This window comes from Tupaia chinensis, unplaced genomic scaffold, assembly GCF_000334495.1.
Source record: "Tupaia chinensis unplaced genomic scaffold, TupChi_1.0 Scaffold000438_1, whole genome shotgun sequence".
NCBI classification, from domain to species: Eukaryota; Metazoa; Chordata; class Mammalia; order Scandentia; family Tupaiidae; genus Tupaia; species Tupaia belangeri.
In genome coordinates this window covers 1,642,091-1,664,794 of record NW_006159943.1, presented here as the reverse complement: position 1 = coordinate 1,664,794, position 22,704 = coordinate 1,642,091, and the positions used below count along the sequence as shown (strand labels likewise).

The window sequence follows — 22,704 nt, the reverse complement described above, 5'->3', positions numbered from 1 at the left end:
AGATTTGTCCCCGCCTCAGGGAACCTTAGTCTGAGAAAGGAGACAGAGTTCCCTGGAGAGCCCCTAAGCTGAGAAGCAGCAAGCAGCTCCTGGTTCCCTGAAGTCCCTGACTGAGGGACAAGACCATCTGAGGACCAAGCCAGAACACCACACGAAAGCCAGGGAGAGGGAGGGCTAGGAAAGGGTGTGGAATCCTGGACAAGAGGCAGCTCTCCAACCAGCCTCTGGAGCTCAGCCTGGACCAGCCCCGGAGGGACAGAGCAGAGCATGGACGCTAACATTGTCATTCTTAGAGGACCACCCTGAGAACAGGGCAAGCGGACAGCACGCAGCTCAGGCAAGGAGTCTGAAGGCCACACGACATGCCCATTGGAGCCACATGCCTCCTTCTCCCCCAACTCTGGGTCCCTGCACCCTGGGATTCCCTGCTCAGAAGACAAGAGCTGTGTCCATGTGCCTCAGCCCAGGATGGCTTCTCAAGCAGGGCTAGGAAGTAGCTGTTCATCCAGGCTCCTCCACAGGCACCTGCCAACATCAGGCAGGGCCGGCTTGCTGGGGTTTAGCACTGGAGTGCCATTTCCAAAGCACCCACAGATAATTTATTTTATAAAACAGATCAGAGCTTTGTGTGGCCTCCAAAAGCTGTTTGTTTATTTAAAGGTATTTATTTATTCCCATAAGCGAGACAGAGAGACAGCACCCCCAAAAGGGTCGCGATGCCTTGATCCATCCATAGCCTTCAGCCAACTCTGGATCATGGGCAAGCAGGTGCCAGGAATACTCGAGGAAGTCCCTAGACTTGAACCCAGAACCTCCCCATGTGGGTCAGCCTTACAGAACCATTCTCTTTTGAGGGTCTTTTTAGAAAGATTTTTGCTATAGGTTGTATGCGCTTGCTAGAGAGACAGAGAGAGAAAGCGAGAAATCACCCCCCCCCAGGTGGGGATGGCCACACCACAATCCCTTCTCCTTCATTCTCCTCTTGAGAGTTGAGGTAGGCATGTGCAAGTGCCTGGCATGAGTTTCAAGCTGTCGGCTGGGGACTTGAACCACCCACAGTCGACTACATGGGAATCTAGCAATGTAACCATTACGTCATCTGCTAGTCCCAGAGCTGTCATGTTTTGATACTGTGCCATTGTCTGACCCTGTGAAAGGCAACTTAAATCTTCATGCTTATGTCAACGCCTCAAACTCCTGGAAAGCTCCAAAGGTCCAACGCGGGTGGATTGAAAAACACTGCATTAAGATCAAAAGTAGGGGACAGCAGAGACCAGAGGCCCCTTAGCTGGAGGCAGGTCCTCTCTGACCTTCCAGAGACGTCTGCAGGAGTAAGAGCTGCAGGGCAGGTCATCCTCACTTGTAAGGCCCAGTTCAGGAGACCCTAGAAAAGGTGAGGACCCCTTCTCATCCACCCCTGAGAGAAGGGTGGCTTAACACTTGGGAGCAGAGGGTAAAATAGTGAAGTTACTCAGAAGACCCCTAGGGGGACCACTGCGCTCCAGGCACTGAGGTGGGACTTGGGAGTCCATGAACACAGTGGGTCATGCCTGGCCCTCCTGGTAGAGGTTAGAGACCTGAGATTTTTGTCGTTGTTGTTTTAATTTGTTATAAGGGTGCGTGTTAGAGAAAGAGACAGAGAAGAAAAGTGAGAACTCATGCCCCAGGGAGGATAGCCACACTGCAATCCCTTCTCCCTTCTCCACTTTCCTCTCAGGATTTTGGGCATGCACATGTGCCCAACATGTTTCTCAAGACGCCAGGTCCAGGACTCTGTGCAGCCAGCCATGTGGGATCCATCCTTAACCTTCACACCACCACTGGCTCAACTCTAGGAAATGTTTAAACCAGCTCTCCCTCCCCTGGCCTCTGCCCCCACCTACACCCATCTCCAAGGCCCTGCTGTGTCTCTTTTAAGGAAGGGAGTCCAGGGGGCAGAGAGGGAAGGACTGAGAGCTGGTATCCTCCTGCTCTGCAGTAAGGGAGCCCGGGCTGCCCCTGTCCCTACCCAGGGAGGAAGCGGGGAGAGCAGTGTGACGTGTGCAGGGGGGCAGGAGCCCCTCGGGTCCCCTATCTAGATGCACCCCGCCAGTCACACACAGGCAAGATCACTGCTCTCTCCCTGCCATGGTCCCACACAGAGCCTCGCTCTCTCCTCCGGGGTCTTCCAGAGCAGGGGATAGCCACCTGTTCTCCTGTCTTAGATTCAGAGTCCCTGCTTGGGCCCTGGGATGTTTCTCCCTTGGTCTAAGGGGCATCCCTCCTACTGCTCCCCAGATGTGTTTCCCCCTAGTTGCCCTCCATTCAAATGCCCTGACCTTGCCATCTCCTTCAACTCTCCCCACCCCACCTTCCACCCACCTCCCCTCCTCCGCCATGCATTTTTGTCCCCTCACGTCCAGGCCTGCAAGTAGCGTGGCCAGCTGCCCTGTTCTGAGACCGTCCCAGTTTTATCTCTGGAAGTCCTGCATGGGGGGAACCTCTTGGCTTCAGACACCGTGGTAGGGCAGAGCGCCCCACCTAGAAGGTAGGATATAGCCTGAGGGCTAGTCAGTAGGGTGGGGTTCCGGTGCAAGGAAGGGGGGCCAGCAGCATCTTCCCACTTGTACAGAGAGACAAAGACAGGCACCACACACACACACACAGAGTCTCCAAAACAAAGCACAGCCCACACACCCAGAGCAGACACCGGCAGAAACATGGACCCACAGACAAGCCTAGGCTCACACAACCATGGCCCCTGAGCACAGGAGGCTCATACCAAACACCAGCAACATGCTGGAAACACAGCACCGCCACAGACACCTACACAGGAAAAAACGTGGTCACAGACAGACGTCCACTCACTTCATGAGTCCTTGGAGACACACGGGCTGGCACCTGCTGACAGAGACAGACTCACATTCAGACACCCACGCAGAGACGTTTTCCTACAGACCCAGGAGTACAAAGACACCTTCACCTGTGCCCACGGGGTGAGCTCCTCCGCACATTCCGGAGCTTTTCCCTGCTCTGCTGTGGAAACACCAGCAGGTTATTTGGGGGGTAGGCCCACTCCTGCCCACACCCCCAGATGGGGAGGGTGGCCAGAGTTTTCAGATCCTGGGCCCCGGCCTTGGCAGAGCCCCTAGCAGGAACGCCCACCTGCTGAGGGCCCCTCAGGCGTGGGGGACCCCTGCCCCATCCCTGTTCTGAGAGCGCCTCTGGAGAGCAGGTCAGGGGTGGGAAGCCGCACTCCCTCTCGTGGGGTCGGCCGGCGGGGGCGGAGAAGTGTGAGTGAAATGGGTTTATTACTGGGAGTCTGTTGCCTCGATTGGTATCGATCCCCGCATGTCACCTTCCATTGCCACTAATGGGACATGAAGAGTCTCCACCGACACCACCACCGACACGGGCTCCACACTCCCTCGCAGCCTCGCTCCCTGGCCCTCCCCCACCGCTTCCGGCGGTCGGAGCATTCCAGGGCAGCCTCGCCGCTCCCTCGCCCCTGCCTCCATCCCCTCCATTCCATGCACTCTTGTCATTCCACCCATTCTCCCTCCGCTTTGTCTCCCTAAGCCCAGTTCCTCTTCCCTCTCCAAGATCACCTGGCACCTCCTTCTCTTGTCCCCTTTCTAGCTACCTATGGACCTCACCCAGGCCACCCTCTGAGCGCACTGTCAGCCATGGCCACGCCCTCCAGGTCACGCCCCTCCGTCTGGTCTTGTCCCTCTGGTGGGGTGCCTTGGTCCACTCCCATATCTGGGATGTGGGCTACGGCGACAGGCAGGTGGGAATGAGCCCTCTTTGTCCCACGGCTGGCAAGGAGGGGTTACTAGTGGGGATTCTCTGTCTGGACTGGCCAGACAGACCCTCCTGAAACCAGCCAGGTCCCCCAAACTTCAGTTCCCCTGCCACCGGCGCTGAGTCCCAGCCAGGAGAGGGGAGAAGAGCCTTATTTCCTTGGCTTCCACCCAGGCCTCAGGGGAGGAAATGGGCCTGGAGGGCCCCCCACTCACCCTGTGCAGCCCTAGAGAAGCCCTCACCAGGGTCTGGCCCATCTGGTGCCACCAGGTCCTGCTATTTGAATGTCAGATGGTCACAAGAGTATAAGTGGGGCCTGAGAGGATGTGCAGGGTGCTGAGGTATTCGTACAAATCGGTAGGTAGGCTCTCACCTGGCCTCTGCTGGTTCCTGCAGTATGAAGAAAGTCACTATCTGGAGCTGGAAAGTTCTACTTGAGCTCAAATAGAGCTTCCTTGGACTAACCCTGTGAGAGGCGCTCTGGGTCCCCTCAGAGGCTGGGTGGGGAGCCTAGGAGGAGGGGGCTGGTCTCACCCTGCCCCTCCCTCAACCCAAGATGATGCAGGAAGACACCTTGAGACCTTGAGACCTCCGGAGGTGTGGGAAGACCCACCTCCTGCCCAACTCCTATCTCCAGAAAGAGATGGCACCTCCACCCGCACACCACTCAGCCCAGACCCCATTACTGCTAGTGTGTCAGGGAGTTTAGGGGTCTGGATCAGCCTGGGGCAGTTCATGGAAATGAAGAGGGGGTTTGAAGGTGGTTTGACAGTAGCAGTGTAGGGACCAGCAGTGGCGTAATGGTTACATGACTGGACTCCCACGTAGTTGACCACACTTCAGGTCTTGGACCCTGCGGTTGAAAACTCATGCTGGGTGCGTGTGCCTCTGTGCCCAAAATCCTGAGAGGTGAATGGCGGAGAAGGAATTGCAGCATGGCCATCTCCTTGGGGGGTGATTTCTCACTTTCTGTCTGTGGCAAGCACACATGCCCTATAGCAAAAATCTCTCAAAAAAGGGGGGGGCGGAGCAGTTTGGAGGCTTCCTGTTGTGAGTTAGGGTGTCCAACTGGCCAGATAATGGAGAGCCGATTGGGACAGGACGTACCTTGGGTTTACTCACTCAGGGGCTGATGGAGCGGTTGCCATGCCCAAGCACTGTCCAAGGCCCTGGGGTGCAGACAGAGATGCTCATAATCTAGCAGGGGCTGATTTGGCCAGGAGATCCCTGTCCCACCTCCCAAACACGCTAGGCCATTTGCTGATACCCTGGGGAAGACACCGGAGGCTCAGCTTGCTGGTCCAGAAGCCAACATTGGGGCCAAGGGCCCAGCTTCCTTTTTTTTTTTTTTTAAGAGAGATTTTTTGCTCTAGAGGACACTCATTCACTGGAGAGATGCAGAGAGACAGAAAGCGAGAAATCACCCCCCAGGAGGGATGGTCATGCCACAATCTCTTCTCCTCCATTCTCCTCTTGAGATTTTGGGCACATGCACATGTGCCCGGCGTGAGTTTTAAGCCATGGGGTCAGGGACTTGAACCACAGTCAAACTAAGTGGGAGTCCAGCAACATAACCATTATACCATCTGCTAGTCCCAAGAGCCCGGCTTCCTAGTCCCACAACTGGCCCAGCCAACAAAGGCCAGCAAAGTATGCACTGGACAGGAAGTGGGGGTAGGGGGAGAGGTCTGCTGTGATCCAGTTTGTGACAAGGGGATAGGGACAGCGTTTGGAGGGGAAGTAAAGGTGAAAGCCCTCTTGGAAGCAGCTCCCCTAGTTCTTGTAAGGACGTGAGGGGCTTTGCAGGGAGCTGGGATGATGGCAGGAAGTAGGATGAAGAAGAGCCTTGGGCCTCCTTGTCTCCAAATCTCTCAGATGTTGCCTTCCCAGAACAGCCCGTGGTGGCAGAAGGTGGCCTGGAGGACCCCAGAGTCCCTTCTGATTCTGCTCTGATCTCCTCGCTCGCTGAATGAGAGCTTCGTGAAGAGCAGGGGAGAGTAGCTCTTCCTATCAGAGGTCCTCCTTGGCCTTGGCGTCTCCCTGCTCCTAACTCAAATAGTCCTGAAGCTCTGAAAGGCAGGGGCTGAGACGGGGTGGAAGGTGAGCCGGGGGCAGGACAAGCTGCCCAGATGAGGAAATACCTCTGGCATCTACGAGAAACAGCCAGAATACAGCAGCTTAGCTCTAACTGCAGTCTTTCCTGCTGTAGGTTCCTGTCCCCTACAGACATCAAGTCTGCCTGGTCCTTGCACATGTCCCCAGCCCCTCTCCCTGCCTCCAGGCCCCTGAACAGTGTTCTGTACCACCCCTCTTGGTTCCCCTGCCCTCCATGGGCCCAGGACCCTGTCCTTCCCACCTCCCCCCAAAGAGGACCCTCTCTCCGTGGCCCCCAGCTCCTGTCTCTTCCATCAATCAGCCTCTCTCTCTCACCTTTCCATCATGTTAGCTTCGGTTGATTTAACCAGAAAACAACCCCCAGAATTTAATTCCATGGCCCTCCATTCCCATCTCCATCAGCTGAGGGTGGGGAGGGGCTGTGTAATGAGGGGGCATTGGGGAGAAGGGGGAAACTTGGCTTCTCACAGTCAGGGGAAAAAAAAGAAAATCATATTGATTCCCCCAATGACAGCCATCAATCTCCTCTCTGCTAGGGATTGGGGAGATTGGACACAAACCCGACCGGCAGCCGACAGGGTTTCCTGGTCCCAGGACTCTGAAGACAGAGGCTCTGCTCTTAGGCACCCACCCTCTGGTCTCGCCCGAGTTCCATCCCCTCTCCAGGCTGTGCTGGGACCCTACTCCCATCCTGGTGCCAGGTTTCCTTTGCAGGCCACCTGGTGACCCACAGTCTTCCTCCCAGATGGAAGTTCTTCCTGTGGTCTAACTTTAAGCCATATTTAATAAAGAAAAGGAAAGGTCATTTTCTAGCATTCCAAAAGAAAGAGACATACTAAATACTTTTCAATCCTTGGAGGAAAAGATTGAGGACACCATTAGCATCATTTTACTTGAGACTAAAGAAAAGTTAAGATCAAGATCCAGCCCCAGGTGTGAGCCCAGCAGGGGTGTGAGGCTCAGAGGGAAAAGCAGGGAGTGTGGCAGTATTCAGAGTTACAGGTACGGAGGAGGGTTCTTTTCCAGGTCTGGACTGTCTCCATAGAAAGCCCTAAAGGAGGAGGGATAGACAGCTAGAAGGACTCCCAATAGGCCAGCACCCCTTTTCCTAGAGTTGAAGAAGGGGTAGCCTCTTACCAGTCTCCCTGTGGATCAGGCGTTTTAGGAGCCACCTGCCCCAGAGGCAGGCTGTGGATGCAAAAGACGCAGAGAGACACTCCCTCCCACCCTACCTGCGTGGCCGGGCAGGGGAGGGGGGTGCACAGGAGGGGGCGCAGGACTGTGGTGCTGCTGGCCCATGAAGGGTTAATGCTATTGTCTGAAAACCACATCAGCTCCCCTGGGAGCTTGGAGATCCCGCTCTCATTTTAAGTAACCCTAACGCGTGTGATGAGCGCAGGGTCGTCGCTGGGCGAGGAGCGCGCCAGAAGGAGCCAGACAAGCGGACAAGCCGGGGACCTGGCGGCTGCACCGAGGTAAGGGACTCTGGTGGCAGGTGGGGATTGGCTGGGAGGGACGGGCCCTTCTATGCCCCAACCCCCACTCCAACTATAGGGTGGGGGCAATTGGAAAGGGAAGAACTAGGAAGACCCATGCACTGGGTGGAAGTGGGAACCCACGGGCCACACAAAGCTGCCTGAGAAGTGGCAGAGCTCTCCCGTCCAGGTGGGGGACAGCCGCAGAGCCAGGAGTTGGGCACTTGGGGCAGTGAGAGCCTTGGCACCTGCAGGGGCACATCATGAAGGCGGCAGGGCAGCATGACAGGAGGCTCCTCTCCCCAGGTGGGGCACTGCAGGGTCAGATCCCAGCTCTCCAGGCAGATGTGACCCGTGGACTTATTGCGTCCAGCTGGGTTCTGGAGCTGCATGAATGGATGCTGGTCCAGGCCATCGCTCTGTTCCAGCGTCTGTGCCATCGCCCTGTCCTGGCATCTGTGTACACAGAGGGTTCTGCATCACAGAGAACTCCCTGCAGCCATCTGCGTGGCTGAGGACGAAGAGCAGTGGGTGAGGACCGCAGTCAGCTGGTGGCTACCACCAGGCCAACGGTGCGGGCGAGCGTGTGGGCGTCACAGCAGAAGCATGGCGGGCAGAGGGGTGTGGGAGAGTTACATGTGCTCCTGTCAGAGGCAGGGGGTGAACGGAATGCCTCCTTCCCTTCCTAAGACTCCTGGGATCCTGCCCGGAGAACGAAGACCAAGAAACGTGAATTCTGAGAACCTTGGTCCCCTCATCGCCAACGCCCCTGGGCATTGCATGCAGGGCTTGGGAGGCTGGGGTGGCACAGAGAGACATGCTCCTGTGGCAGAGACAACCCATGGCTTTCCCAGCCCTATCCCAACAGAGCCAGCAGAAGGGCTGGGAAGAGTGTGGGTGCTGCTGCCGTTCTGCTGAGTCCCTTTCAGGGCCCGCCAAGGGCAGTGGGGCCCTCAGGGCCTTGGGGTCCAACTGGGCTTGAGGCTTGCTGGGAGTTGAAGGGCTCATGTTAAGATTAGGGATGAGGGAGACCAGCAGATGTCTGGGGGACCAGCAGCCACATCACGGTTACCTCGCTGGACTCCCACGGACCCCATGGCTTCCATCTCACACCGGGCACATGTGCGTGCCCAAGATCCCGAGAGGAGAATGGAGGAGAAGGGACTGTGGTGTGGCCATCACCCCTGGGGGGATGATTTCTCGCTCTCTGTCTCCCTAGCTCTCTCTGCATCTCAGGTGAGTGCATGCTCCCTATAGCAAAAATCTCACTCAGAAAAAAGACTAAGGATGAGATTGAGGCTGGAGGTAGACAGGGGAGTCAAGGGGACTGAGTGACAGGTGTGGGCCCCCAGCTGGTGGGAGCCACTGCCCGCGCCTTCCCCCATCCCCATGAGGCCCATGACCCACCAGCTGAGCTGCCGCTGGAGCGTCTGCTTCCTCCCCTTCCTGCCTGGCTCCCAGCACCTACTAGAGGTGATTTCTCATCCATGCGTGGGCAGACCAAGCGAAGGATGGGGCATTTAGGCAGGGGCTCTGCTAGGGCACCACTGATGGGAATGAAAAGAAAGGAACCAACACCAAGGTCATCACTGAGGGGACACAAGGAGTGCTAGAGGAAGTGGGGAGGGGAGGGCCAGGAAGTTCAGTCTCCTCTAAGCACCATCGGAGACTCAGAGGCATGGGAAGGGAGGAAGGACAGCAAGAGAGGCAAGAAAACAGAAAGTGACAGTGAGGAGCAGCCATGGAGGCCCGGGCTGGGCTGGGAGTGGGGAGGCAGAGACGGCACTGGAAGACGCAGACAGGGGACAGGAGACCAATAGGGATGGCCACAGAGGGAGGACTTGTGACCTGCAGGCACAAAAAGCAGGGGCAGAGCTGGAGAGGCCAAGGAGGGGAGCTGAGAAAGGCAGCAGGGGAGAGAGAGGAATGGGAAAATGAGCCAAGGGATGACAATGACAGCAGGGGAAGTGCCACCAAGACAGTGGGGGTGGAGAGGTGCGGAGATGAAGGAAGAAGGACGAGAGGAGAGGACGGTAAGGAAGGAGTAAGTGAACCGGAGAAAGATAACAAGTTCAGACTGGGAGCCAGCAGGTGTCGTGGTGGCTAAGACGCTGGACTCCCACATGGTCAACCACAGTTTGAGTCCCAGATCAGGCAACTTCAGGATCACACTGGGCACGTGTGTGTGTGTGCCCCAAATCCTGAGAGGAACATGAAAGAGAAGAGATTGTGGTGTGGTCATCCCCCCAGGTTGTGATCTCTCCCTTTCTCTCTTCTCTCTCTCTCTGGTGAGTGGCAAAAACCTAAAAGAAGAAAAAAGCAAAAGTTCAGACTGAAACAGAGACCTGCAGGAGCTGGAGGGACCGAGGAGGGGTGCAGAGCCAGAAGCTGGTCTCAGACACCCCATCCCCCACCCCTAACCCGTGGTCCCTGCTGCTGTGCGAGGGTGTGTCTTTCCCTGACCTTCAGCTGCCCAGCATGAGGACAGGTCTGGGGGTGGAGTATGGTGGTGTCTGGGTTTGGATTTCTGCTCCTCAGACTCACACAAACCTTTTAAATACCATGGCCCCCAGGGACCCCAGAGAAGAGTGGAAGGTGACTGCAAGAGGTGGGGGCCAAGCAGAGAGGGTGGGCAGAGATCTGAGACCGGGTGAGGGGGCTGGGCAGCAGGAGCAGTCCGGAAGAGCCTGGACAGGGGCTCCGGGCTGGGGAGGGGGGAGTAGTGGGGCCAGTGCCAGTCCTGTTGGAGAGGCTCTCCTAGGTTGGGGGCTGGAGGAAGTGTTTAGGCGACCAGAAGGGGCGGGGTTCAACCAGCAGGATTCCCAGCACCCAGCATCAAGAAAGCCCCCTCCCCCAGTCAGGGAGAGAGAAGATGCTCTTGGGGTCTCTGCCAGCGTGTCCCTTGGTCAGGGGAGAAGAGAAGGGAAAATGGGGAGTTGAAGGAGAGGCACCTATTCCTGCCCCTCCCCAGGTTCCCCAAGGGCGAAGGTGGCTGGCTTTGTCCTTCCCAGACCCCCAGCCCCTCTTGCTCTCCTACCTAAGCAGCTTTAACTAATAGTATTAACAGAGGTCTCAGGACTAACCACTCTCCTCTTGGGGCTGAGATCAAGAAGAGAGACCAGAGGCTTCTAATCAGATTGGGGATTTGGCAGAGGGCTGGGGAATGCGCAGTTTGTTCGAAGATAACAAGCGTAAAATATCGCCCCCCACCCCTAAGACCGCTGTGGCTGTGTGTCTAAGGGGCTCTTCTCCCGCTGTCACCCGTCTGGTCTGCGTTCCCTACTCTGATCTTCCAGTCCCCCTGGGCCATGTTCGGACCTCGTCCGTGTCCACCCTGGGAGTCCGCATCGCTCGCTCCCTCTGCCTCATTCTGCTTCCTTTCCTTCCCGCTGACTTTCCTGGCCCCTTGGTTGCCTTCGTGTTTATGCATTTTCCCACCGAATCAATCAGGCAGTCACTGAAAAGACTCGGTTATGTCCAGTCGATCAGGGTCTGCAGCCAGATCACTCCTGCCTCTCCTCTCAGAAGGCCCCAACAACAAAGTGACTTCTGAAGCAAGTTCCTCCCTGCATACGTGCAGCTGGAACGCTGGATGTTTATTTTCTACTGTGTACGCTCGGTCTTCCCCATTCTCTCTGCATTGCTCTCTGCCCCTCTGTCTGGCTGTCCTCTGGCTTCCTGGGGGGACCCCCACTGATAGCTTTTCTGACAAAGAACTCACATCCTCACATCAGGGGCTTCTCCCCAAGTGCCTCCTTCAAGGTCCAGGGCCTCCTGCCAGCCTCACCTCTGCTCCAAAGCTTCATCCTCACCTTTTCTGCCCTGATTGACTGATTACAGCTCAGAGCCTGGAGTCAGACAGACCTGTTCCCATCCGGCTCCACCACTCCACCAGGATCTTGTGCAAGTTTCTTAATCTTTTGAGCCTCAATTTCCTCAGCTTGCAAATCAGAGATAATAATACCCACCTCGAAGGGTTATTGTGGAGAGTCGATTAATAACCTGTGAAAAATAAGTCAAGCCTATGCCCAATGCCGGGTGCATAATAGGGGCTGAATTCATACTAAAGTCTTCAAGAGGTAAAAATCTGTGGACGTTTTCTTTGGCTCCTAGCTGAAGGCTTATTTGCTGTTATTATCATTATTATCTCTATTGCTTTTATTAAATAATGACCTAGAACCTACATTGTATTGTAGTGGCACCTCAATTGGCCAAGGGGATAAACCGTGTTATTCGCAATCAGAGTGATGGTGGTGACGAGGGTAATCGTTGCTGGCTGTTGTAACCCTTGAAGAAACGCAGGGCACTCCGAGCTGCTGTGATCATTTGAGATTGGGTTATGATCCTTTTTGATTTATGGTTCTCAATACTGGCCCTCTCCTAAGGCCACTGCCCTGATCCTGGCAGGGGCTCTCGGGGGGCTGCAGGAGCTGTGCAGAACCAGCGGTTAGCACCTCCTTGAGCTTATGTGTTCCCCTCACACAGCATAAGAGGAAAGAAGCTGGGAGCCTGAAGGATGGGGAGAGGGGACAGAGTGGGACCACTTACCCCTGCTGGGAGCACTGCCACCTGAGCACGGGCTGAGGGGACGCACAGTGGTCACCACATGGATCCCACAGCTTTCATTCCCGGGCCCTCTCCGCGCTCACTGGGCACATGTGTGCCCGTGACTTGAGCTGGCTGAGACTGGGGGTAGATTGCACCATGGAGACCCCGTTGAGGTGCCCACCTCTGCCTTTCTTTCAAATATAGGAAAGCACAGGGGTTAAGGGTAAGTGCCAAGAGCAGTTCTCAGATGTGAACGTGGGGCAGCTGCTCTCGGTGAGCCAGATGCTCAAACACAAAGCGAAGGACTTTTGGGGGACACTGGTGGGGTTTGCTGGCAGTGAGGACTTCTACACCAGGATGGTCAAGCTCCTCGGAGCCTGAGGACCCGCGAGGGACTCTCATGAACCCTCAGGACCACTGCCTACAGGTAACTGGGATGCCCACCTGACACCACTCGGCCTTGGGTTTTGTTTTCTTCTTTTGCAGTGGCAGGAGAGAGGGCGTTGAGAGCTACCTAGTGGCTGAATATCAAATATAAATATTTTTAAAAAATATTTTACTTAACTTTATTATTATTATTATTATTATTATTATTTAGTTTGATCCAGGCAGAGAGAGAAAGAGAGAGAGAAAGTGAGAGAGCAAGCTGCCAGGTCCAATACTTGAACTGCGCTTGGCCATGTGGGAATTCAGCGCCCTTAACCACCACGCCACCTGCTGGTCCCGATATTGAATATAAATCTGGACTCTGAGTCCTTGCTTTCACTCTTCCACTTAAGAGCTGTGCGACCTTAGGGAACTTCCACGACCTTTCTGAGCCTCGTCTCATGGTCTGCTTGGTGTGAGGATTCAGTGTGTCACCCTCGGCGCGGCGCAGGGCACACTGGTTGTCTGAGAGGTGGTGGCTGGCATTGCTGTCTTCTTGCCAGATCCAGCATCTACCCTGAGGTCTCAGACCTCCCAGACCAGGAAACCAGCACACACATTCAAGTGAGAATGATGGTTCTCTCAAACTGCTGGGTTGTCGGAAAAGTCATGACATATTTTTTCTTTGTTTTCCTGTGCAAAAATGCATCACTTTTTTTTAAAAAACTATTTTTATTTTGCTTTATTTATTTATTTTAATTTGACCAGAGAGGGACAGAGAGAGAGAGAGAAAGCAAGCTGCCAGGTCTGGGACTCGAACCATGGTCAGCCATGTGGGAGTCCAGCACCCTTAACCACCACGCCACCTGCCGGCCCCAAAATGCATCACTTTTCTGACAGCCCCATAACTTCATCAGAGATGGAAACCCATCGGTGATGGTGGAGAATGGCTTTTTGCACCATCTTCTGTTCCAACTGGAAGGCTTTGGGGCTTAGGTGTTTTCCCCTCCCTTTGTCTGTGTCCGGCAAGTCTACTCCTGGGCTGGGCTAGAATGGGGGAGCTGAGAGGGAGCAAGGCCACCAGGATCCTGCCTGATGGAGCCCATAGCTCCAGGGGGAGGGCAGATGTCAGACAAAGACTGACACCCCAGATAAGTTCATTACCATTCATTATTCACTCTATCAACAGCCATTAACTGAACACTTGCCCTGTGCCAAGCATTCAGACTCTTTGGTGAAAAAATAACACACAAGCCCCTGTCCTCAAATGAGAAGTTGTTCTGAGCGCTCCTAAGATGCCAGCGTGCGGGTATGCCACCTCCTCCCACTACAGGTTTGGAAAGCCAGGATGATTAATTACATTTTCTCTGGTCCTCTCTGGGGAAAAACTACAATCCTGTTAAGCCCTAAGAAGAGCTCTCATTCTCTGTGTAAATCCCCCAGCAGGGGTAGGACGCTGGACCCTTTGCAGCGCTCTCTACCTGCCCCAAGCCCTGAGTCCCAACTCGGCCTCTGAGCAGTGAGGACGTTCCCAGAGGTGGCTGGGGCCTGCCTGCCGTGGGGATACTGCCCACCTCTGATTCCCTTTCCTCCCCTTGACTAGGCTTGTCCCTGCCCTTTTCTCTCTTCCCTGCCACACCTTTCCTTCCCTTCCCTCCCTCCTTCCTCTCTCATCGCCTCTGCCTCCTCCTTTCCCGTCCTCTCCAGTGGTGACCGTTTCCCCCACGGCACAGACGCAGCCTCTCTGAGTGAACCATGCACTGCAGCTGCTGGGCCGAGGGCATCCCGGGCCCTTCTGGCAACTACTGGATCTCAGGTGGGCGTCTCAGCCAGGTCTCTCCCCACTCCTGCAGGTGGCCCTGGGTGGGGCCTCCAGAGCGGCAGGGCGATCCTCACACTCCCCTCCCCACCCCAGGCCTGGCCTTCCCGGACTGGGCCTACAAAGCCGAGTCGTCCCCAGGCTCCCGGCAGATCCAGCTGTGGCACTTCATCCTGGAGCTGCTGCAGAAGGAAGAGTTCCGCCATGTCATCGCCTGGCCGCAGGGAGAGTACGGAGAGTTTGGCATCAAGGATCCAGACGAGGGGGCCCGCCTCTGGGGCCGGAGGAGATGCAAACCACAGATGAATTATGACAAGCTAAGCCGGGCCCTGAGGTGAGAGGAGGCGGCCGACAGGGCCAGGGAGGGCAGGGTGCAGGAAAAAGAGCTGCGGTTTCTGGCACCCCTGTCCGATTCCCACTCCTCCAAGGCTTGGGAAATGTCACTGCATGTGCTAAAATGCCCAGTGGCTCTCCAGGAACAGCCGGCCCGAGAGAGCTGTGACTGGGTCTCTGACTCCACTCCCCGCCCACTGGGCCAACTCCGTCCTCCCCCTCGGGTTCTCAGATACTACTACAACAAGAGGATCCTGCACAAGACCAAAGGCAAGAGATTCACGTACAAGTTCAACTTCAGCAAGCTCATCGTGGTCAACTATCCTCTGTGGGAAGTGCGGGCGCCACCGTCCCCCCACCTGCTGCTGGGCACCTCTGCCCTGTGTCATCCAGCCTTAGTGCCCATGGGCGTGCACAGCGAGGTAGGCATGAAGGTAGCCCCTATCTGCAGGGCTCTGCTCCACCAGGCCCTGCCCCTCTGCGCAGGAGGCGACTGTCCTCTCCACCTCAGGAGCCCATCAGCCTCCAGCGTTCTTCTCCCCTACATCCTAGACCCTGAGTGCCCTGAGGTCAGTGGTGTTGAGCAGCACCCCCTGTGAGAAGGGGTGACCCTGTGCTAGGCATCACTCCATTGGAAGGGGCTGGGGTCTCAGGGCATCTGCAGGCAGCATGTGGCAGTGGTTACTCGCCCAGCAGCCGGGGAGTGCATCACTATGAACACCATGCTGGAGGAACACATGCCAGGGGGAGCCCGTCCCGTGGTACACCTCCTGCCCCTCCGTCCTCAGCTCCTGCACAGCATGCTGTTCACTCATCGGGCCATGGTGGAGCAGCTGGCTGGACCACGGATCTCCCGAGGGCCACCAGACGCCCCTGGAGAGAAGAAGGGGAGCAGCAGCAGCGTCCCCCGTGAGTGCTCAGGCTCAGGTGGGGCAGGTCCAGGGACTCTGAGTCAGAGCAGGGAGGGCCCTCCTGGCTGAGTATACAGCTGGGGCTGGGGGTGCAGCATGAGCCAGGACACAAACATCCACGTCTTCCATTCATTCATCGAACCACCATCATTGAGCGCCAGCTATTTACTAGGTGTGGGAGCTCCACGAGGAAAGACGGCCCTTAGGATGCTCAGAGCCTAGTGGGGAACAGAGGTGGGAGGACTGCCAGTGACCGCGCTGAGACTCAGGTAAGCACGATGTGCGGTGGGCGCCTTCCTGAGGAGGCAACATCTCAGGTGCAGGACAGCGTTTTAGCATTCATAATGCAAAAAGCTGTGAGCATGCGTAGCAAGCCTGAAAGGCTGGTGGTCAGAGGGTAACTGGTGGTCAGAGAGTAACTGGTGGTCAGAGAGTAAGTGGTGCGGCTGCGGGCAGGATCCTCAGGCCAAGTGAAGGATGGGGGTTTGCAAGGCAAACAAGCGTCCTGTCCACAGAGGCCTCAGAAGCCGTGCAAAGGGGATTGGGCTTCATCTTGGAGCAGAAGCCACCCAGGAGGGAAAGGCATGTTAGGATTTTCATTTATGAAATTGCTTGGCTGTGGGTAAGTTTAGGCTGGAAGACACATGAGACTGGCATTGGGAGGCTTTGGAAGATAGTCTAGGCAGAAGACGATGGGGCCAGAACTGAGACAAGGGTCCTGGAGTGAAAAAGGAGGTTCAACTCCAGAGAGAGTGGGAAGAGAAGGTGCCCTTACTCATTCACCCATTCACGCATTCATTCACTCACTTCCTCTTTCACCGGATGTCTCATGACCTCCCATTTAAGGTGCCAGGCACTGTCCATATAAGCAAGACTGCCTTAATAGGGCTTGTAGGCAAGAAGAATGCAGACATTCAATTAATAATCTGACAAATAGAGCCAGCACTATAGCCTGGTGGTTGAGGGAGCCTGATCTCACATGCCTGATCACGGTTCAAATCTCATCCCCGGTGGCTTGGAAAACAAGCCAGATACATGTACATGCATGCCCCAAATCCTGACAGGATGAAGAAATGGAGGAGAAGGTACTTTCTCCTCACCTCACCACACTGCCTCTCTCTCTCCCCCCCCCCCCCCTCCCTCTCTCTCTCTCTCTCTCTCTCTCTCTCTCTCTCTCTCTCTCTCGACTACATTACTATGCGGAAGGCAGCTCCCATAACTATTAGACTATGGGCTGGTCCTAACATTTTTTTTTAATTAAAGAAAAATCTGACAGAGCAAGTTGGTGGCATGGTGGCTAAGGCAGCTGGATTTCACATGACTGACTGTGGAGTTCAAGTCCCAGACTTGGTGGCTTTTAAAACATGCTGAGCATGTGCGTGCATGCCAAAAATGCTGAGAAGAAAATGGAAGAGAAGGATTTGTGTTGTGGCAATTCCTGGGGAGTGGTTTCTCACTTTCTCTCTCTCTCTTTTTCTCTTTCTCTCTAGGGAACTCACACACCCACTAACAAGTATTTATTTATTTATTTTAGAGATTTTTGCTATAGGACACAAACGCTCACCAGAGAGACAGGGGAATGGACATACCATAATCCCTTCTCCTCCTTTCTCCTCTTGGGATTTTGGGCATGCACACACACATGCCCTGCATGAGTTTCAAGCCATTGGGTCCAGAACTCGAACCTCAGTCAACCATTTGGGAGTCCAGCAACATAATCATTAAGCCATCTGCTGGTCCCTAGCAAATGTTTTTTCTAAAGAATAATTTTATTTAACTTTATGCATTTATTTATTTTAATTTGACCACAGAGACACAGAGAGAAAGTTAGAAAGCAAGCCTCCAGTCCGGGACTCGAACCATGGTAAGCTGTGTGGGAGTTCAGTGCCCTTAACTACCATACCACCTGCCAGCCACAGTCCCTAGCAAAGTTTTTAGAAAACAAAAATCTGAGGGAACCAGTAGATAGCGTAATGGCTATGTCGCTGAACTCCCACGTAGTCGACCGCAGTTTGCGTCCCGGACCCAGTGGCTTAAAACTCACGCCAGGCGCGTGTGCGTGCGTGCCCAAGATCCCGCCCGAGAGGAGAAGGAATTGCGGCGTGACCATCCCCCCTGGGGGGTGATTTCTCGCTTTCTGTCTCTCTGTCTCTGTCTGTCTGGCGAGTGCACACGCTCTATAGGGAAAACCTCTCCAAAAAAAAAAAAAATCTGAAGGCCAGCAGGTGGTGTAGTGGTTAAGGCACTGGATTCCCACATGGCCGACTGCATTTCAAATCCTGGACCCGGCAACTTGAAACTCACACCAGGCGTGTGTGTGTGTGTGTGTGCATGCCCAAAATCCTGAAAGGAGAATGGAGAAGGGATTGTGGTATAGCCATCCTCCTGGGGGGTGATTTCTTACTTTCTGTCTCTCTGTCTCTCTCTATCTCCCTTCCAAGCACATGTGCTCTATAACAAATATCTCTCTCTCAAAAAAAAAATCCGACAAATAGATATGTAATTAAAACTTCACTAAGTGCTGTAGAGGAGAAGTTCAGGTGCTAAGGGCATCGAGGAAGACTTCTTAGATAAAGTGACATTTGAACTGAGCCCAAAGTATGCCTAGGTGTCGGTTTGGCTCTGAGGGAGGGGGAGAGTGTGACGAGCTGAGAACGGCATGTGCAAAAGCCCTGGGGCAGGAAGGAGGAGCTAGGAGAAGACCAGGGTGTCGGCGTGTGTGATGAGTGGGAGCACATGTGGAAATGCAGGTAGACATCAGCTCTTACAGCAGCCATGAGCTGAAAGATGACTAAATCCTATTTCCTCTGAAAATGATTACAGAGACACTCAGCCAACCCAGGTCCTGGTTTAGAAGACCAAGAACCACCTGCCCACTCAGGTAGTTTCATGGAATAGGGGCCCTGGGCCTCCGCGGCCTTCATCTGGGCACCCAGATTCTGCCCAGGGAGTGCAGCCGAGGCCGTGGGTGTGGGGCCGCCCAGGCCTGCTGGAACTCGCTGGGCCTGGAGCTAAGCTGCACCTGAACAGCCCTCCCCGCTCCTCCACCCCGGCTGCCCGCTCCCAGCTCTGGAATGCCTTGGGCACAGAGCTTCTGTCTTTGAGAAACTATGAGGGGGAAGAAGTGCGCCCTCACAGCCAGAGCTGGAGGGAGCTCCCGGACGCCTCCTTCCCCTCCCTGGGCTCACACACCTGCTGCCTGTGCTGGGCCCCAGGGACACTGAGCAGGTCACCAAAAGGTTAGTGCAGCCACATGGCCCCTTCTGGGTCGGGATCCCAAAGGGCTGGGCCGGGGGCTCTCCTCCACCCTTTCTCAGAGCACTTGGCGGCAGGCAAGGAAGCCACATGCAGGCAGAAGAGTGCCAGGACTCTGAGCCCCAGGAAGGAAAAGGTCAGAGAGTGACAGAAAGACTCTAAGAAATACCCCTGCCATATGGGACTCAGCTGAGAGGGGAGACATGGCCCTGGCTGGGAGCCCCCAGTGACACAGCCTTCCTGTGAAATGTCTCCACCTCATCTGGGGACTCAGGGCAGAGGACAAGGACCCAGGGAGAGACTGACAGCTGTCTGCACATCTCTTCCTGGAGGACTGCTCTCACCACGTCCTCCCTTCATAGAGCTTGCTTCAGAAATAAGGCTCCCATCGCATAAACTAGGTGCACAGAGTAAGAACGATTAGGTCGTCGGCAAAGTCATGGCGCATTTTTCTATGTTTTTCTATGCAGAAATGCATTATGACTTTGCCGACAGCCCAGGATTTTGTTTTTCTGGTTTGTGTGTACCAGAGCCCCACCAATAGGCCCACACTGATACCTGCACTTATATTTATTTGTCATTTGCTATACGGTGAGCACCATTACTGGAAAGAGACAGAGAAAGAGAGGAAAAGTGCAAAAGCACCCCCCAGGGGGGATGGCCACACCACAAGCCCTTTCCCTCCATTTTCCTCTCGGGATTTGGGACTCGCACGAATGCACCTGGCAAGTTTTTCAAGCCGTTGGGACTCTGGGACTCAACTACTCAGTTGGCCTTTAACCACCATGCCACTGGCTTTCCTTGTTTTTTGTTTTGTTTTGTTTTGTTTTTCCTAAGTTTATTTCTTCCAGGAGTGACAGAGATAGATATTGAGAGAGACGGAGAGACAGACATCCCTAACAGGGTCTTGATGCTGCAATCCACCCCCAGCTTCAGCCAAGTCAGGATCATGGGCCCATGCACGTGTAGATCTCAGTGTTCAGAGAGGAACTGGGACACGAACACAGAACCTTCTCTGTGGGTCAGCCTCACGGGATGGTGTTTTACCACTGTGCTACCCAACCTTCGTACTTACTCTTTTTTTCAATAAAAAAAAGAATTATTTATTTAATTTTATTTGTTATAATTATTTTTAATTTGACCAGAGAGAAACAGAGAGAGAGAGAGAAAGGGAAAGTGAGAAAGCAAGCTGCCAGGTCCAGGACTTGAACCACAATTGGCCATATTGGGAGTCCAGCGCCCCAACCACAATTGCCACCTACTGGCCCCATACTTGCTCTTTTAGATAAATAGTGTGGTCTTGCTGAGAAAAATGCAGAATTATAGTTAGGCTTTTTGGAATACAGAAAATGGTGTGAGGCTGTGTATAATCATGTCCAAGAACCGCAGGCTGGGGGGTCCTTATTGTAGAGGCGATAGAAGGCAGATTTGTAGGAGGGAAGACATATTTATTTATTTTAATTTTAGTTTTAAAAATTATTAAAATAATTTAAATTAAATTAATTTTAAAATAACTTTTAAAGAATTATTTATTTAACTTATACTTATTTATTTATTTGCTATAGGGCACCTGCACACACCAGAAAGAGACAGAGTGAGAAAGTGAGAAAGCAAGCTGTCAGGTCCTGGACTCGAACTGCAGTCACCCAACTCGAATTGCAGTCACCCATGTAAGAGTCCAGTGCCTTAACCACCACGGCACCCACTGGTCCCAATTTTAATATTTAAAAAAAATAAATCCAGAGGGCACATGCACTCTCTGGAGCGAGAAAGTAAGAAAGCACCCTACCTGGAGAGATGACCACACCACAGTCCCTTCTCCTCCATTTTTCTCTTGAGATTTTGGACACACATGCACATGCACTCAGAGTGTTTTTCAAGTCATTAGGTCTTGGACTCAAATCACACAGTCAGGCATGTGGAATCCAACCATCTTAACCACCACATCACCAGCTGGCCCAGGAGGGAAGGCTGTTTGGAGGAGGAGAGATATGGGCTGGAGCTTGACTGGCAGAGAAGACGGGGGCTCACCCCACATCTCCCTGAGTCTCACAGCCACAAACTCTGCAGGTTCTTCTTACACACGATGCCGCTTTAGCTTAGCTAGGAGAGGAGAGGAGAAACAGAGGCTCAGGACCAGCAGATGGCGTAATGGTTATGTCACTGGACTCCCACATAGTCGACTGAAGTTCAAGTCTCTGACCTGGAGGCTTAAAACACACTGAGCAGGGGACCAGCAGTTAGCATAATGGCTATGTCACTGGACTCCCACGTAGTCGACCACGGTTCGAGTCCCGGACCCGGTGGCTTAAACTCACGCTGGGTGCATGTGCGTGCGTGCCCAAGATCCCAAGAGGAGAATGGAGGAGAAGGGATTGCAGCATGGCCATCCCCCCTGGGGAGTGATTTCTCGCTTTCTGTCCCTCTGTCACTCTCTGTCTGTCTGGCGAGCGCACGCACCCTATAGCAAAAACCTCTCCAAAAAAAAAAGACACACTGAGCATGTGTGCATACGTACTCAAAATCTCACAGAGAATGGAGGAGAATGGAGGAGAAGGGGGTGATTTTTCATTTCCTGTCTCTCTCTGTGTCTCAGGCGTGTGCAGGCGCTCCATAACAGAAAATCTCTCAAAAAGAAAAAAAAAAGAAAAGAAAAGAAAAGAAAGAAAGAACCCCAGAAAAGAAACAGGCTTGCAAACTTACAGGACAAGTTCAAGGTCACACAACCAGTTCCTTGCCCAGCCCATCTGTTGCTTCAGGGGCTGAGAGAATGAAGAATAGATTTATTGAGTTATAGCAAAAAAAAAGTTATTCATCCATTCATTTAATATATTTAGTATTGTTTTCTTAAAAGTTTGTTTACTTCTTCCTTGAATGAGAGATAGAAAGAGACAGACAGACTGCAACCCCAATGGGGTCTTGACACTGGTCCACCCCAAGCCTCAGCCCTGTGTGGGTTCCTCCTACCCCTTACCAGGGAGGTCTCTGAATATGAACCTACAACCTTCCTATGAGGGTCAGCCTCACAGAGCATTGCATTTCCGTGCTGCGCCACCAACATGCTTTTATTGAGCATTAATATGTGCCAGGCTGGGCTGGACTCAGAACAATAAACCCTACACAGTTCTGCACCGCGGAGCTGGAGACCCAGACATGAACTACGTAAGCCCGAGAATGACTAGACGGATTCTAATGAGCTAAGTGCCCTGGAGGGTACGGGTAAGGGGAGTGATGAGAGGGCAGCACGCGGCTCTGGCCTAGGCTGGGGAGGGCTCCGAGGGCTTTCCCAGTGTTTATGATGAGACCCTAAAAGAGCAAAAGAGAAAGGGAGGTGGAGCAAGGGACCAGACCATCCTGGGGAGGTGGGCACCCTCCTGACCCCCTCTCTGTCTTCCTGTCTCCTTTCTCTAGGACTCGTTTCTGCCCCAGGCTCCAGCGGGCTCAGCCCTGGCTGCCACTTTGGGAGCCTCCAGGGTGAGCTGCCCAGTTTGACCTCCTTCGCCCCTCCGCTGCCCGCCCACCTCCCCTCCCACTGGCCCCGCCTCTCAGGACCCTTCTTGCCTGCTGTGCCCGCAGAGCCGCAGCTCCCAGAGGCCTCCAAGCCTGATACCCTGCTCCCAGCAGCGGGCTGCCTCTCAGGGGCCCAGCATTTCCCAGGGCTCCCGTTTTTGGCAGGGCTGGGACAGGGTACGGTTGAGAGGCTTTGGCTCCTGCCCCCCAGATCTGAAGGGCTGCAGCTGAAGCCTGACCCCATGGTGGGAAGTAAGGTGTTCCTGGGTCCCAGGGGGGGCTTCTCCTCAGAGACCCACGGACTCAAAACTGGGGAGGAAAGCCCTGCGTCCCCCCGTCTGGAGAACTTCAAAGCAGTGTGGCCCTTGGACCCTCCTTAACAAGGGAGGAAGATGTGAAGCCGGCTGGTGTGGTGGGGTGTCCCCTCAAACTCCATCTCCCCTCTTGCCTGTTTGAAACTCGTTTTTCACCCTCCCCTGGCGGACACAGGCAGAAATTGCAGGAGGATTTGAGGAGGTAGACTTGGATCCGAGGTGGGGGTGGGGGGCATCGCAGAAAAGGAGCAAGTAGGGGTGGAGATGCTGGGGCA

General features: G+C 54.3%; 1 protein-coding gene across 1 annotated transcript; it reads left to right on the top strand.

The window, feature by feature from the left end:
- Nucleotides 1-14,042: 14,042 nt before the first annotated feature.
- ETV3L (ETS variant transcription factor 3 like) lies at nucleotides 14,043-22,495 on the top strand. The gene is made up of 5 exons (XM_006155219.1): nucleotides 14,043-14,103; nucleotides 14,203-14,440; nucleotides 14,672-14,861; nucleotides 15,228-15,348; nucleotides 22,017-22,495. The coding sequence occupies exons 1-5, from the start codon at nucleotides 14,043-14,045 to the stop codon at nucleotides 22,493-22,495; spliced, it is 1,089 nt and encodes a 362-aa protein (XP_006155281.1).
- Nucleotides 22,496-22,704: the final 209 nt, after the last annotated feature.

Excerpts from the sequence above, each read along its gene's own strand:
- ETV3L (XM_006155219.1), top strand. The coding sequence starts at position 14,043 with ATGCACTGCAGCTGCTGGGCCGAGGGCATCCCGGGCCCTTCTGGCAAC. Across the intron at positions 14,441-14,671 it reads AAGCTAAGCCGGGCCCTGAG|ATACTACTACAACAAGAGGA; the intron begins GTGAGAGGAGGC and ends TCGGGTTCTCAG. Across the intron at positions 14,862-15,227 it reads CCATGGGCGTGCACAGCGAG|CTCCTGCACAGCATGCTGTT; the intron begins GTAGGCATGAAG and ends CTCCGTCCTCAG.